Raw genomic sequence first — 17,460 nt, forward strand, 5'->3', positions numbered from 1 at the left:
CAAGCACTCTCAAATCAAAAGTTTTTGTATTAAGGACGACTCACTGTAGACCGGGCCGTGTCCGGGCCGGAGCTTCCGGCGCTTACTTTTCTATAACATGACAGGCGATCACTTGATGCTTTCAATCGAAAACGATGCGCCGTAAGCTCCGGGTCGGACACGGCCCAGTCTAACGTCAGTCATCCTTTACTAAGATCACTCCTTATATTTTCGTAGTCGCCTCGAAAAAGCTTCTCGCGGCCGCAGTCGCGTTATACAAGCATGGCGTCGAAAACGTCGCGGATCTCACAGCGTCCGACCAGCTCGAATATGTCGAGACCACTGTCGCCACCAACCCCATCGACATTACTAGCACAGCCAGAAATATATCGTACCACTTAATCTGATACTGTTCCACTTTGGAATAAAACTCGTCATGCGACTCAACAAAGGTTTTGTACTGAGTTTCTAAAGCGTTGTGGATGATGAGCGGGAAAGCGTCGCCATTTTTGATTCCGCCATTTTGTTCTTTGAGATCTTTGAGGTTAGATTTCGCGTGGCACAGCTTCAAGAAGAAGAGAGGTGGGAATATGAACATTAGCGGGCCGGTTAGCGTGGATCCAACTAGTCCCATGACTACATCGAAGCGCGGCACGCTCTCGCCGAGGAAAACGGCCAGTGCGACGATGCTGGAGCGGAGGATACAGCGTTGGCAGCTGAAATCTGAAGAAGCAACGTTTTATTATAGTCTGGCAAACAATAACCAAGAAGAGGCAAACTTAAAATATGTAGTTGTGAAAGTGATGCTAATGACCAGGATTTGCGAGTATGAGCTCTTTGACCAAGCCTATCGTGTGCGTATCGGGCGCGTCATCTTAAACCGTGTCGGAATTACTCGGAATTAGACATGTGTCGTTCTCGAGTGTGTGATTTAAATGAACTATATCTTTTGATTGAACGCTCACTCTTCCACTCACTGATGATTTAATTCGCTCGTAACTCAGTCGCTCAGTGTTCCTTGCTCGTTCTTTCCCACTCATGATTCGAATGAGCTGGCCGAGCGTGAGGAGCGAGTGAGCGAGTGCAACGATGTGAATAGGTTTCGGAGCGGTTCGGAAGAATTCGTAGGGTGTCGGGACAACATGGCGGGATTGTATCGCGTGATTCGCCATCTAGGTCGCACTTATGGCTGTGTGTATCTGATTTATTGACATCTCTTTCTACTCACTCGTGAACAATATAGTCTACAGATCCACTGAGGGAAATGAGTGATATGAATCAATTCACTGAAGCGTTTTGCGCATCTCTAGTCGGAATGCACGAAGGTTGATAATGGACTATAGCCGTGCGCCTCATTTGACGTTTTTGGCGATAAAAGGGTTAGACAGTAGCTCTAATTGTGTATAGTTCCAACCTCTGGGTATGTGCAGCAGATCCTCGACGTGCTGGAAGAGCGCGGAGTTGCCGACGGCGCTGGAGAGACAGAGTTGGAGCGTCACTAGCAGCGCGACCACGAACAGGGCTATGGATGGCGGGATCCCTGAACCAATGCAATATCCAAATATTCCAAATTACAGTTCATTAGCTTCATTTAAATTAAATAGTACAAATAAAGTTATTACGGAACCAACTACCTATAAATAAAAAACCGGACAAGTGCGAGTCGGTCCCACCGAGGGTTGCGTACTTTTTAGTATTTGTTGTTATAGCGGCAACAGAAATACATCATCTGTGAAAATTTCAACTGCCTATAGCTATCACGGTTCATGAGATACAGCCTGTTGACAGACAGACAGACGGACAGCAGAGTCTTAGTAATAGGGTCCCGTTTTTACTCTTTGGGTACGGAACCCTAATAAAAACGAAAGTATGTATGTCCGAAATTGATGTACCTATATACCTATACGTACTATATATATATACGTAATAGTAGAGTCACCCTGACGCTGAAGCGGCACTCTGTACATCAATAATGAAACCAGCAAAACGTTTGAAAAACTGTAACCCGGATACCCCCGGCTACTGATTATTTCGTGGAAAACCCCCCCAAATATTCCCGTACCTTGCAGTATGTTGCTCTCCACGGCACTCCCGTAACGGTACGCGGCGAGCGCGGACGTGACCGCGAACAGGGCTCCGGTGAAGGCGAACCCGCAGAGCACCGCGCGGTTGATCTTACGGCTGTCTTTCATGTCCACTTGGATGGTCAGCAGCATCGGGTGGATGTCGAACTGGAAAATAATCAAGCTGTACAGTCAGCATCTAATAAAATATCTAAGAATATCTATTCTCTAATAGCTTAAAAAAAAGATATAGGAATAGGGTGACTGCTCTGCCGTGTCACGCGCATCTCATGTAACTTTAAAAGTTGAGTTTCGAGATAATTACGTTTAAAGATTCAAATGCCGTTATCGTTGACGGTTCATCGTTTTTTTTTTTATTTTTTCTAATCTACATGTAGGAAATATGGTCACAGATTACGCCCTTTAATTCTTTTTCGCATAATTGAATAGTTTTCATTTTATTCGAATTAAATGATTCCGCATGATCAACTCTTCCATACTATAGTGGTCACACGAAGTCATGTAAGTAAGTCAAGTTACATGACATACGCGTGATCAGACGTGGCACATATTACTTTACCAATATTGTTGTCGTATAATCCAAGCGCTCGGCCAGTCATGCCTAACTCCAGTAACTTAAGAAAAGATGGTGATATTTTGGTTGTGTCAGTCATACAACTCAACCCATATAACCATTCCAGTCGCAGAATCACAAAGTGGTAACTAAATGTCAGATGTGTCGTAACAGAGTCCACACAATGTGTCTAGAATTGTTTCGAAACAAAGTGTCGTCGCCGTGTCTACACTTTTCCGTAACAAGGTGTCGACACATTTGTGTGCACTTTGCGTGCGGTTTGCGACTAAATCTGACAGCAAATTTGTGACAGCAAATGTCAATATAAAATACCACTTGAAAACCAAGGTTTGTCAAACTACTATTAGTGTAGGTGTAGGTTCAGGCACCTGCCGCGATAGCAGAGGACGCTGGTTCGATTCCAGCCTGGGGCACTGGGGGCCTTGGTCACTTTTTCTTAGTATATGACATTTATTTCAGTTTACTATTAGTGTCTCGTGTGCTCGTAATTCTAGTAAGTCATCATGGGCAATGCAAATGATAATAATCGACCGAAACCATATAAACACCCAACACCCGTCAACCTTTTACAGAAAAGTTTTTAAAGAAATTCAATAAGCTACTTAGGTCAGGCAACGAATGCTCCAAAAGTTGTAGAGGGAAATGCTCGGAACACAATTTTTGACTCCGTAACTCGGTTTGTCAAGTTAGGAGGTGAACATATCAAAAGTCCCCGGCCGTAGCCCTTGAGCGGGGGGGAGAGAGGGGGCTTTGAAGGTCCCATTTTCCCGTTTTTCGATTATATCTCGGAAACTATGCATCTCAGCGACATGGCCACTTATACAAAATGAAAGTTAATTTAATTTGTTACAAGTTTATTCAGTCTTTTTTTTCGATATGTTGAATAGTTTTTGAGATATCCGCTCTTGAAAGTTTATTTAGGGCTCTCAATTTTATCTTGATATATGAAGGTGCTAGGCCGTGTTTTGTATCGTTTTCGTATAAATCTGGGGTGCTGAATCCATTTAAGATATCACATTGACATCATTCCACAAAATAAAAATAAATCTTTTTAGGGTTCCGTACCTCAAAAGGAAAAAACGGAACCCTTATAGGATCACTCGTGCGTCTGTATGTATGTCCGTCTGAATACACAAAATAGTTCTTTACCTGTAGATGACAGGAAAACCTATTAGAAATGTGCAGTCAAGCGCGAGTCGGACTTAATGTACGGAACCCTTAATACGCGAGTCCGACTCGCACTTGGCCGGTTTTTTTGAAACTCTTCTTGACGCTTAACCGCTGAACCGATTTCGTTGAAATTTGGTATAGAAATAGTTTGCGTCCCGGAACAGGACATAGGATAGATCTTATAACCAAAATCATCTTTTAAAGGTGTGTGTTTGAAAAGTGGCGTGGAAATTTGTATGGGAAATCAATAACCGCTGAACCGATTTATATGAAATTTGGGATGGTCTACATCTTTGATTTAGTTAAAAATGATGAAAAAACATGACTTCAAACCTAAACTTAAACAGTATTAACTTCAAGAAGTCAATTCTGAATTCCCCCCTACACCTCATTTCACACCTTTAAAGGATGATTTTTGAGATAACTTATTATATCCTGTCTCGGGACTCAAAATATATGTGTACCAAATTTAAATTAAAACTGTTCAGCAGTTTAAGCGTGAAGAGGAGTTTAAAAGAAAGTATTTTAATAAGTTTATATGTTTTTACTTCGGAATGGTGTCAATGTGATACCTTAACTAAATTTGGTACTGCGAATTTATACGAAAACGATATACGATACCAAACATGGCCTCGTAGCTTTACTGTTGTAGAAGTCAAAATAAAATTGAGAGCCCTAAATTCTTATTACTTGGCCAAACTTGTGTAGAAGGAAAAGGTAAAATAAAAGTCTTCGGCAAGAATATAAGACACAAATATTTTTTTTTTTTGCGTTACTATTTTATTCATCAAATATAAACATACCTTGATTATACTATTCTAGTGAGATCCTCATAGATAAACAAAAACATTTACTTAAAAAATTACAAGGTCGAAATGTCACGGAACTTGTGAGAGTAATATGTGAAAAATATAAACTTTTATGACAAAAAAAATCTGGACACAATTTAAGAATCACCCAATTGCGTCGAGGAATCATCTGTATTTTTGCTTGTTTCATTACCTCCTCGCTTCTTTTTTGTCCTTTGTATTCTGTAGCAATTTGTTAGATCTGAAAATAAAGATAACTTGCGTCGTCACGTCACGGATGTCGATTTATAGGTTTTAGGGAGTGCAGAATTCGAAAACGATGATCATTTTATAATCCAAGATGGCGGCTACGTATTTTGTCATAAAAGTGGAATCCAAAATAGTCATCATTTTCGAAATCTGCGCCCCCTAAAACCTATAAAACGACATCCATGACGACTTTTATGACATAGTGCATGGCCGCCATCTTGGAATCCAAAATAGTCATCATTTTAGAAATCTGCGCCCCCTAAAACCTATAAAACGATATCCATGACGACTTTTATGACATAGTGCATTGCCGCCATTTTTAAATTGAAAATGTTATCATTTTCGAAATCTGCGCCCCCCAAAACCTATAAAACGACACCCATGACGACTTTTATGACATAGTGCATGGCCGCCATTTTGGATTCCAAAATGGTCATCATTTTCGAAAGCGGGGCCCCCTAATACCTATAAAACGACATACATGACGACTTTTATGACATAGTGCATGGCCGCCATCTTGGAATCCAAAATGGTCATCATTTTCGAAATCTGCGCCCCCTAAAACCTATAAAACGACACCCATGACGACTTTTATGACATAGTGCATGGCCGCCATTTTGGAATCCAAAATGGTTATCATTTTCTAAATCTGCGCCCCCCAAAACCTATAAAACGACACCCATGACGACTTTTATGACATAGTGCATGGCCGCCGTTTTGGATTTCAAAATGGTCATCATTTTCTAAATCGGGGCCCCCTAAAACCTATAAAACGACATCCATGACGACTTTTATGACATAGTGCATGGCCGCCATCTTGGAATCCAAAATGGTTATCATTTTCGAAATCTGCGCCCCCTAAAACCTATAAAACGACACCCATGACGACTTTTATAGCATAGTGCATGGCCGCCATTTTGGATTCCAAAATGGTTATCATTTTCAAAATTGGGGCCCCCTAAAACGTATAAAACGACATCCATGACGACTTTTATGACACAGTGCATGGCCGCCATTTCGGATTCCAAAATGGTCATTATTTTCGAAATCGGCACTCCCTAAAACCTATATATCGACACCCATCTCGACTTTTATGACAAAGTGTTTTGCTACCATCTGCATGCAAGACATTTCTATTATTTTTACGTACAAAAATGGCCCCCTGTCAACTTTCAATCGAGATTTAATCGATAATTTATTCGATTAATATTCAGATTAATTCAATTTCAATCTATGTTAGGTCGACTAAACTAATCGCGATTAAAATTTAAGAATTAACTTTTTTTATTCCATTAATTAGTCGAATAAACAGTTAATCGATTAATGCCCATCTCTGACCACGGCATTTTTACACTTTGAGAATATCTGAAAACAAATTAACACAAGGAGCCATTTTGCAAATCCAGTAACATACCAGTAACTTTGTTATTACTTTTGACAGCGCGTGTCATGTGTCAACACAGAGTCGACACAAAGTCGAAACATTGCAACTACTTTGTGACTGCAATATTTCTCAGCCTTAAACCATATTTATACATCATAATTAACAAGTTTCGTAGTATGTAAAGCGTTATTTCTGTTATTTAAGTATAGTATACGCATCGAAGTACTAAAAATGCTTCAAATAATATAGTTATGAACACAGGCACTGAGAAGTAAACAATTTCATTTCCGGCTAAACTAAAACAATGTGGTGGCGCGTTGATTATATTACACTTAGTTTATCAAATCACTCGAGCAGTTTAATTCCCCATAATAATTTAAGTCCTATTGTAATATAAATGCAAACAATATATAATTACGTCTTGTAATCCGTTTTAGAGATGGCGTATTAATGTCACTTATTTTTATTTAAGTATTTTTCCATCTGACAGTTTCCATTTGACAGGAACAAAATGAACGAATGAACGAATGATTTTGGCATAAAGTAGTCGCAAAACCCGAAACAATGTGTGCACACGGCGACCACACTTTATGTCACTTTGTGTCATGTGTCGACCCTTCCCCATTTCTGGTAACTGTGTCGACACGGCGACGACTCTGCGACTGGAATTGTGACCGAAACAGACGGTGTCGACACAAGATGTGTCAACACCGCGTCGTAACGGCGACTGGAAATGGTTGTATGGGAAGTTAACTGAGTTGTGCCTGACGCCATCGGCAAAAAAATGAAGTTACATGAGTTAGTCATATATGCTTTTCTCAGTAAATAATGAAGATTTTCAAAATTTTCTTTTGGAAGATATATATTTAATGGTTTTTAAGACGATTTAGACTAAATCCGTAACTCATGTAATATAACTCGAGTTAACGGAGTTGGGCGTGACACGGCAGTGCTATACCTAGTTATTGGCCACTAATACCCACTACATAAGTAGTAATAGGGAATATTACGCCAAACTCTGCGTAGGGGGCGCTACTACCACAATCCATCACAATCTGGGGGTCTACCGCGAAACAAGAAAATCGAAATTTCGTTATCTAACCTCTCTATCACTCTTGCATATTCGAGCGATAAAGAGGCAGATAACTAAATTGCGATGTTCGCGTTTCCCGGTAGACTCTTGTTAACAAACCGCCTTGATGGATCAATTCATATTTTGTTGTCTGTGAAAACTTGTCAAAAAACAGTTTAAGGCACAGTATGTATAAGTTATACTCTATGGTTTACTAGCTAGCTTCGTGCTGCACTCTGGCGGCAGAACATTGCAGTAATACCCCCTATTAAGGATCCAGAAGCAATTGGTTAATAAGCTGCACTGGACTGTTGGTTGGTATGGTACATGGTACCTACCTGAAAAGCTATGATGCCATAAGCAACAACCAGGTCTTGGAGCTGGGGCTGGTCCAGCAGACCAGCGCTGGGCGGCGACGAGTTGTCCAGCAAGATGCAGGTCCACACGCAGAGGGCGACCGTCGACACGATGCCCACGGATGTGACAGCTAGCGATCTGCAGACAGGCGCCCGTTTATTACATGCTTCTATTTAGTTTCACCTCTCGTTGTCGGTATGTAATCAAATTGCTTGTAAGCTAGGCTAGACCAGGCCGGAGCTTCCGGCGCTTTCTTTTCTATAACAATGACAGGCGATCACGTGATGCTTTCCATAGAAAACGATGCGCCGGAAGCTCCGGCCTGGACACGGCCCGGTCTAACGTGAGTCATCCTTTATTCGATTGACCTGAAACTTCACATACTTAATGTAGTAGGGTGATAATGCGACATAGTGGTACCACGGAGAAGATCTGCTGATGGAGGCCGGAGGTAGCCGTCGGAACTATGTGATACCTAAATACAATTATTATTAAGCACAGAAACTGATGAACTATTTCCGCTCACAGGAGCGGCAACCATTGTTTTAAATGTAGTATGTCTGACCTTACTTATTTACTATTTTGAGGACGGTGAGTTAATTTTATTACGATGGAGTTGAGACGATGGGCTTCCATCATAGGACGGGCCTTAAGGGCACTAAAAATGTTCAGCGGTGTCACTCACGAATTCGAGCCATCGTGCAGTCTAACGCAACTAGTTACGGCCAATCGCGCGCGTGATGCGAACTCATCAACCAATCGCGTTGTAGCGGTGTCACACCGCTGTACTAGCTCCGTTCGTGCCCCATTCTTATTGCCCGTAAGGCCAGTCCTGAGATATACGTCAATGGCTTCCATCCTCGGTCGGCAGTTTTGGACTTTAATGGCCCAACGTCCTTTCTTCAGGCCACTTACTTCATAAACTGAAATAAATGTCATATACTAAGAAAAAGTGACTAAGGCCTCCAGTGCCCCAGGCTGGAATCGAACCAGCGTCCTCTGCTATCGCGGCAGGTGCCTGTGCCATTCGGCCACCGGGCCACAGCGGCATAGGTCAAATTTTTCCAAGTATATGCACTTCTTACTGAAGGCTTATGGCGCCCCCTGGCCATCCCTAAGGAAGAACAGTATGGTTCGGACCTTCTAACTGCGATACCGAGTTAGCGAGAGAGATGGCGCTGCCAATCAATACTATTACACTTACTTCATGTCCTTAGGAGAGCCGAGCCACATGACTGGGCAGAGCAGGAGCCCTATGATGATCATCCACACGCAGTAGGAGATGCCGATCTCGCCCCCGGTGATCTTCCACCAGAAGAGCTGCATACTTTGGGATGCTGGAAGAAAATATCCATTATTTTTATAGTATACCCGCCATAATGTGGCAATGTCAGAGCGTTTTCACACTGTCCGATCCGATATCGGATGTAGGATCCTACATCCGCGTAGTCAGGCCGCGGGGGCGCGCCCACGCACACTACAATAAACATTATGCCTACACATAGTACACATACGCACACAAACAAACATTATCGGTCCGACAGCTGACGGGGGGCTCCGACATGGCATCAGAATTTATCGGAAGCGCCTTTCCGATATCGGATGTCGGAAGGCGCCTATTATGACAAAAACAGCTGCAGGATTGGCATTAAGTCCGCCTTTTTGTGTTGTCTATCGTTTTTTAGTAATGATTTCTTAAATGTATAAATAAATACAGAGAAACACAGTATATTTCTTACATTTTACTTCTTTCCGATATCCGATATCGGATCGGACAATGTGAAAACGCCCTCACGCTCTAGCCAGCCAGGGAATGTAGGACTTTAGAGAAGGCTAAATGAAACCGTGATAGTTCGAAGCTTTACCTTTGAGCTCTATCATCCAACATATGGAGATGGTCGAGCAAGCTCTTGAGGAGACAAACGTAATTCTTGGCGGTGCAATTCGCAAGGACCCCCGAAACATTAAAATGAGGTAAATAAATAACATACTTACATAAATCGATTTACTCTCACAGAAAGCTCAATAAGGCTTGTATTGAGGGTACTAGACGACGATATATAGAATACTTAATACATAAGTAGGTAATATATGGGGCATTATCTATGAAAAGGGACCTTATTGTAGATGGCGCTTACGCCGCACAGCGTCGCGCGGCATTGTATTTATATCGGAGCATCGTTAATAATGGCGTGAGCGCCATCGACAATAAGGTCCCTTTTCATAGATAACGTCACATATAAATACTTATAGCTAGAAAACATCCATAAAACATCCATCCATCCATTACTCAGGAATAAATATATGTGATAAACACACAAATAAATGCCCTTACCATGATTCGAACCCTGATCCTCCAGCTTCGTAGGCAGAGTCGCTACCGACTAGTTTGGCAGTTAGAACTTACCGACAATAAAGTTGGGCACGCCAGCGCTGAAGACCATGGCGTCAATGAGGAACGTCACCAGCCGCCTGGCGTGCTGTCCGAACGCCAGTTCCGCCACGGCGGCGTACGGATACCTGCAAACATTGCCATCCCATATGTAGTGGCTATAACTTACCGACTATAAAGTTGGGCACGCCAGCGCTGAAGACCGTGGCGTCAATGAGGAACGTCACCAGCCGCCTGGCGTGCTGCCCGAACGCCAGCTCCGCCACGGCGGCGTACGGATACCTGCAAACATTGCCATCCCATATGTAGTGGCTATAACTTACCGACTATAAAGTTGGGCACGCCAGCGCTGAAGACCGTGGCGTCAATGAGGAACGTCACCAGCCGCCTGGCGTGCTGCCCGAACGCCAGCTCCGCCACGGCGGCGTACGGATACCTGCAAACATTGCCATCCCATATTTATTGTCTGTATCTTTAGGTATTTCAATAAAAGTACCTAAACAAACAATTTGTAAATTTTCGGGTAGTTATAACATCTATTGGTTAACCGACCAATTACAAAACCGCCTGGATCAGTCACTGAACGACCTGACTTTAACCTACATTATTTGATCTTGTAATGTTTTCATCTACCCTCAACTGGCTTAACGAGCCATTTGAGGGTAGATTTTGTTTACTTTTATTTAAATACCTAAAGATACAGAGTATAGTGGCTATAACGGGTCTAACAGAATACAATTACATCATTTTTAGGCTTCCGTACCCTAAGCGTAAAAACGGGACCCTATTACTAAGACTCTACTGTTCGTCTGTCCGTCCGTCTGTCTGGCGCCAGGCTGTAACTCATGAACCGTGATAGCTAGACAGTTGAAAAAATCACAGATAATGTATTTTTGTTGCCGCTATAACAACAAATACTAAAAACAAAATATAATAAATATTTAAGTGGGGCTCCCATACAACAAACGTGATTTTTTTTGCCGTTTTTTGCGTAATGATGTGGAACCCGTTGTGTCCGTGTCCGAATCGCACTTGGCCCATTTTTTCCTTATATATCCGATGTTCCAGCTGGATTACACTAACTGTGGCCACAATTTCATCCCCACTTTACGTGTAAGGAAGGATTCTACCACTATTTTATTTTATCACATCAGACATCCTTAACATATGATTGATTTATCATAAATCATAACCAAGTAACCAACCTGTTCTTCTCCCGGATGTCAGGCGTGATCTGCCGCGCCAGGATCCAGCACCGACCGAGCAGCATCGCCGTGTATATCTGCAGCCCAAACACGGCCAGCACCAGCGGAATACCGAAGTAACCTGTACCGAAATAAGTTAGAGCTACACCAAGACAAGTCTGCAACGATTTTGATAGCATACGCAGTGCAAGTGTTAAGGATGACTCACGCTAGACCGGGCCGCGGCCGGACCGGAGCTTCTGGCGATTCTATATGGAAAGCACCACGTGATTATTTATCAGCCGTCATAGAAAATGACATGTCGGACGCCTCGGCCCGGGCACGGCCGGTCTAACGTGAGTCATCCTTTATTTATACGTCATAATTGCATAGAAGTTTGACGATTAAAATAACACTTGCACTGCGTGTGCTATCAAAATCAAAAATTAAAATTTTTTCGCTGATTGTACTTTCTCAACAGGCAATTTAACTAGTTACTCATCGAGACAATTCTAACAAATCCAAACACAATTAGGTTCTGTTGTATTATCACAAAGTTCCTATGGCCCCTGTCCTGTCCCCATTATCAGCAGAGACCAGAGGGCCCACCGCGAACCACATTCGATGCATTTTGCCTCCCTGTCACACTTACGAACGAATTTACAAGTGCGACACGGCAACACGTCGAACGTGGTTCGCGGTAGGCCATTATAGCAACGTGCTGCGCAGCGATACCAATTTCCAAAGTGCTGACTAGACGCCGACGCTCAAAAGACACTGTGGGGTCTCTCTTACAACTTAGAAAACTCACTGCACGCGATGACGCTCCTAAGAGCCTAAGCAGCGCGATGACCTCCCGGTCGGTGTCCCCACGTACCGAACAGGTCAACGATGCACAGACGGTGAACAGCACGCTGAGCCCGCCCACCGTCTCGCCCGCGGTGTAGTCGGAGTGGTGACAACTGCTTTACAACTTAGAAAACTTCTCACCGCACGCGATGACGCTCTTAGGCAGCGCGATGACCGGGAACACACCGAACAGGTCAACGATGCACAGCAAGGTGAACAGCACGCTGAGCCCGTCCACCGTCTCGCCGGCGGTGTAGTCGCAGTGGTAGGAGACGCGTCTACGAAACGCGCGACTGAATCGCTGCAACATGTGTACTGGAATACTCACCACAAGCGATGACGCTCTTAGGTAGCGCGATGACTGGGAACACACCGAACAGGTCAACGATGCACAGCACGGTGAACAGCACGCTGAGCCCGCCCACCGTCTCGCCCGCGGTGTAGTCGGAGTGGTGACAACTGCTTTACAACTTAGAAAACTTCTCATCGCACGCGATGACGCTCTTAGGCAGCGCGATGACCGGGAACACACCGAACAGGTCAACGATGCACAGCACGGTGAACAGCACGCTGAGCCCGCCCACCGTATCGCCCGCAGTGTAGTCGGAGTGGTGACAATCGCTTTACAACTTAGAAAACTCACCGCACGCGATGATGCTCTTGGGTAGCGCGATGACAGGGAACACACCGAACAGGTCAAAGATGCACAGCACGGTGAACAGCACGCTGAGCCCGCCCACCGTCTCGCCCGCGGTGTAGTCGGAGTGATGACAATCGCTTTACAGCTTAGAACACTCACCGCACGCGATGACGCTCTTGGGTAGCGCGATGACAGGGAACACACCGAACAGGTCAACGATGCACAGCACGGTGAACAGCACGCTGAGCCCGCCCACCGTCTCGCCCGCGGTGTAGTCGGAGTGGTGACAATCGCTTTACAACTTAGAAAACTCACCGCACGCGATGATGCTCTTGGGTAGCGCGATGACAGGGAACACACCGAACAGGTCAACGATGCACAGCACGGTGAACAGCACGCTGAGCCCGCCCACCGTCTCGCCCGCGGTGTAGTCGGAGTGATGACAATCGCTTTACAGCTTAGAACACTCACCGCACGCGATGACGCTCTTGGGTAGCGCGATGACAGGGAACACACCGAACAGGTCAACGATGCACAGCACGGTGAACAGCACGCTGAGCCCGCCCACCGTCTCGCCCGCGGTGTAGTCGGAGTGGTGACAATCGCTTTACAACTTAGAAAACTCACCGCACGCGATGACGCTCTTGGGTAGCGCGATGACCGGGAACACACCGAACAGGTCAACGATGCACAGCACGGTGAACAGCACGCTGAGCCCGCCCACCGTCTCGCCGGCGGTGTAGTCCGAGTGGTGGGAAACCAGCTGCGGCTTGGGGGAGCCCAGACGTTGCATCGCAGGGGGGTACTTCATGGTTCAAGACTAGAAAAGAATGCATCAAGAAGGAGTTCATAAAAGTGTACGGCGTGTGGCGAGCGTCTAGTGGAGCGTCGGGCAATCGCCATGTGATTGGACCCATTTTTACAAAGTACGTAAGCCAGTCCCATAGGCAGCAGGCCGCTCTGAGGGCCTACCGCAAAAAACAAAAATCGAAATTGTCTGCGTCTCTCTCTTGTTGCTGGTTGTGTACCTGTGTTGTTGGATATTTTTGCTTATAATTCGAGCGATAGAGATGCAGATTAACGAAATTTTGATAGGTAGGTGTAGAGTATATATGTTTAGTTTGTCTTTGATTTTTATGTTTTTGTGTCTATGATTGAACAAAAGAATAAATCATTCTTCTTAGACCAAACTAGATATGGTTGTTGTTTATTTCAAATCTTAATATTAGATGGCGCAGTCGGTAGGATCCGAACCTACGCTCCCACAGGGAATCTGATTTCTGATTTGAATCTGGTCCTCTGTTCCGTAGGTACCTTCTGCGTGAAACTTATAAAAATACCACTATATAAGTAAGTAGTTACCAATACGTGTACATTAATTAATTACTTTAACAACACTTAACAGTTTGTTACAATACATAAGTGTTACAACCTGTAGGTACTTTAATGAATAAGAGGGCCATTAAAATTGCTATTCAACCTTTATAAAAACCAAATAGTCTAGTTGAGATTCAAGGTTATATAATTATTATTAGTTAATTATGAGTTGGCCAGTTATATAATTATTATTATGTTGAATGAAATGCAGTTTCTTCTACATTTAATGCTAATTTTAATTTAATGCAGTACTCATTGACATTTGCGCTCGAGTCATTTAGTCTAGAGCAAAATATCAACCACGAAACTCGTTTAAAAACAAGTAACTTGTTAATTAGCGCTTAGGAATACTAAATAAATACATAATAAAAGACGGGCTATGCTCAGTGTGGGGTTCCATATAGGTACTTACCCAGGGCCGTCTTAAACTATGCTGGAGCCCTTGGACACATAAGAATTTGGGGCCCTTTTGGAAAGTGAAGAAAGCGAATTAAACTAACATTTTTCTACTATGATCTTCTATTTATTATGGGTAAACAAATATACTGTTACTGTCTATCCTTCGGGGCCCCCTAAGAATGGGGGCCCTGAGCACGGGCCCCGTGTGCCCTTTATATGGTAAAGACGGCACTGTACTTACCCGTCAGGACACAATAGGCTGCCTTGAACGGGGACTATTATATTAAGTATCATGTACCTACATTTATAACAAGCAAAAGGGAGTACCTTCCTTGATAAAGGGAGTACCGAGATAAAATGGCTTAACCGATCATGTTTTGAAAGTCTGTGTTGCCTTACTATCACGATTTTATTCATATTTTTTTATTAACTGATTTATTTTGAATTATTTCGGGAATTATTCAAATATTCATTGAATAAAATATTGTTGAAGACCCCTATTCGTTTTTACGATACCCCACACCATAAAGGATGACTCACGTTAGACCGGCCCGTGTCCGGGCCGGAGCTTCCAGCTTATCGTTTTCTATGGATGCATCACCTGATCGCCTGTCATGTCACAGAAAAGTAAGCTCCGGAAGCTCCGGCCCGGACACGGCTCGGTATAACGTGAGTCATCCTTAATATAGTACGATATTAACAAACAGTAGTCCGCATCTAGGCTAACGGGATAGCAATATTAGCAATTACCTAGGTACCTACGTTACGAGAAGCACAATTGAGTCTGGCATTCAATTATTACGATAGATGATGGATGCGGTGAATTGCAATTGCAAGATGACATGTAGGAAATGTTTCCGGTACTAAATTTATATTGCGAATACCGAGAATTTTTGATTCCGGTACTGTTTTTGCGCAAGAAAATAGTATCTCTACTAGGTCGAGTTAGAAGCAGTCCCAAGGTCCCAACAGTATTCTGAATGCTATTGCTGACAATAGTTATTTGTACAACAAGAGATCAAAGTTTGATATTTCTTCGAGTGCTTATTTTGAGTCCCGTGCAAGCGAAAGATTCTATAATAGATTCACGAGCGTAGCGAGTGAATCTAATTTAGAATCTTGAGCGTAGTAAGGGATTCAAAAGCGCACGAGATGTAAATAACTTTGATCTCGTGTAGTACACAAAATTTTTCACCCTAAGCAGTGAGAACATACCTAGAGGGACAGAGATAATAGAACCCAAGTATATCGAACTTGTATTAGACCCCGCATGTTGAAATGACCATAAAGGTCACTTGAATGTCATTTTGTCTCACTCAGTGAGCAAAATCGCATTTTGCTCACTGATTGACCCACAATCAGTGAGCAAAATGCGAGTTTGCTCACTGAGTGAGACAAAATGACTCAGTGAGCAAAATCGCATTTTGCTCACTGTTTTTAAGAAACAAAGTACCCTTGTTCGAGCTGCTGAGGTGAAAATATGATAGCCCAATTCTCGCCTATTGGATTGGACAAATTAAAGGGGTGGCAACTAGCCCTTATTGATAAGTAAATATGTACTTAAAATACCTAATACTAACCTTTAGCTTTAAGTTTAATTTATTTGTTTTAATTTTACTGTCTGTTACTAACAACTATGAAGCCTGTGTTCTTTGAAATAAAGATATTTTTATTATTATTGTATGTCTTTCCCATCACGGAACAATGGTGTTCCGGACCTTTGGGAGGCGTGCGCGGAGCCGAAGCCAACACGTAGAGGCCATTTTGACACTTTAATGGAATGTAAGGGGTACACCGAGCGGATGCTACCCTTACCCGTGTCATGAGACGCACGTAGAGGCAGCACCCGCCAGGGTGTAAGGGCTATTGAGAGTTGATGGTATCTAAAATGAACTAGGTTATTGGGTGAAAGCGATGGACTAGGTACTGAGCTATGGGGTAAAAAAACCGGACGCAGGCCTGCCTAATAAAACGGTATGCAATTTTATTTCCGGCAGACGGTGACTCGCCCTCACAAAATGGGCCCCCACAAAAAGCGACATCTAGGATGGCTCAAGGGCAACACCGGTGTGAGCGGCTCAGGGGTGTCGAGAGGTGTGCGCCGCTTTCTACCCAGTGGCTGTTAACAGCCATTGTGCCAACTCGCGTCTTATGCATATTTCACTTCCACCCCTGGAGCTTATAGCTCTAACGACTCCACTCTGGCCGGCCGGATAAGGCAAGCCATTATTATTATTATTTGCGTACACTAAACGGAATGTATTCCGTGGTATTCATAATAGAGGTAAACTCAGAGTACTGTCACTTACTCTGAGTGTAAATATATGTACAGCAGGCGCGTTAGTATCCGAACTACTTATGCAACTTAGCATAATATTAAAGAAGCCCGAAACAAGGTATACCTTGTACCTGTACCTACACAACATGGGAATTCAGCAGGGACCGATAATGTACTTTACCTATATAAAATAATCGGCCAAGAGCATGTGGGGCCATGCTGAGTGTAGGGTTTCGTAGTTACCATTCTGTCAAAATAGGCCAAACGGAGGCTATTAGTAAGTATCATAAGGGACTACCTTTGCAGCGCTTTGTACTTACGTCTTTTTACTAAGAAATGAAGATTTTTTTCAATTTGGACTCGTGGTTCAAAAGTGAGAGGGCCGGACACATATTTTTTAGGGTTCCGTACCTCAAAAGGAAAAAACGGAACCCTTATAGGATCACTCGTGCGTCTGTCTGTCTGTCTGTCTGTCCGTCTGTCACCCATTGCCCTGTTGCCCATTTTCTCCAAAAGTACTGGACCAAGTAAGTTGAAGTTTGGTACACATATGTAAATTCGTGACCCGACGGACATCTTACGTAAGGCCACTTTTGGGGGGTAAACGAGAAAATTAAAAAATAATATTTTTTAGACTATATATATCGTGTTACATATCAACTG

At 43.4% G+C, this 17,460-nt stretch overlaps 3 protein-coding genes across 5 annotated transcripts in view; all 3 read right to left on the reverse strand.

Moving 5' to 3' along the window:
- LOC134800841 (heparan-alpha-glucosaminide N-acetyltransferase-like) overlaps positions 1-17,460 on the reverse strand; it is a 130,536-nt gene that overhangs the window by 21,495 nt on the left and 91,581 nt on the right. The window lies entirely within an intron of this gene.
- On the reverse strand, positions 193-10,353 carry LOC134800766 (neutral amino acid uniporter 4). 2 transcript variants are annotated; one of them, XM_063773314.1, is made up of 6 exons: positions 10,240-10,353; positions 8,883-9,015; positions 7,660-7,816; positions 2,042-2,210; positions 1,394-1,519; positions 193-702 (listed from the first exon to the last, which is right to left on the reverse strand). In XM_063773314.1, exons 2-6 carry the CDS (start codon positions 9,002-9,004, stop codon positions 203-205), a joined length of 1,074 nt encoding a protein of 357 aa, XP_063629384.1. In that variant the 5' UTR covers positions 9,005-9,015; positions 10,240-10,353; the 3' UTR covers positions 193-202. The 2 variants fall into 2 exon arrangements, with proteins under 2 accessions (XP_063629384.1, XP_063629383.1); XM_063773313.1 differs by lacking the exon at positions 10,240-10,353 and adding an exon at positions 10,086-10,195.
- The window catches only part of LOC134800736 (glutathione synthetase-like), a 42,410-nt gene continuing 38,374 nt past the window's right edge, over positions 13,425-17,460 (reverse strand). Inside the window, exon 13 of one of the 2 annotated variants that reach the window (XM_063773266.1) lies at positions 13,425-13,563. In XM_063773266.1, the coding sequence (XP_063629336.1) occupies positions 13,551-13,563 (13 nt within the window). In that variant the 3' untranslated portion in view covers positions 13,425-13,550. The remainder of the gene's footprint in view (positions 13,564-17,460) is intronic. The other variant, XM_063773267.1, reaches the window with a different exon arrangement.

Source organism: Cydia splendana, chromosome 20 (genome assembly GCF_910591565.1).
Source record: "Cydia splendana chromosome 20, ilCydSple1.2, whole genome shotgun sequence".
In the NCBI taxonomy this organism is placed as follows: domain Eukaryota; kingdom Metazoa; phylum Arthropoda; class Insecta; order Lepidoptera; family Tortricidae; genus Cydia; species Cydia splendana.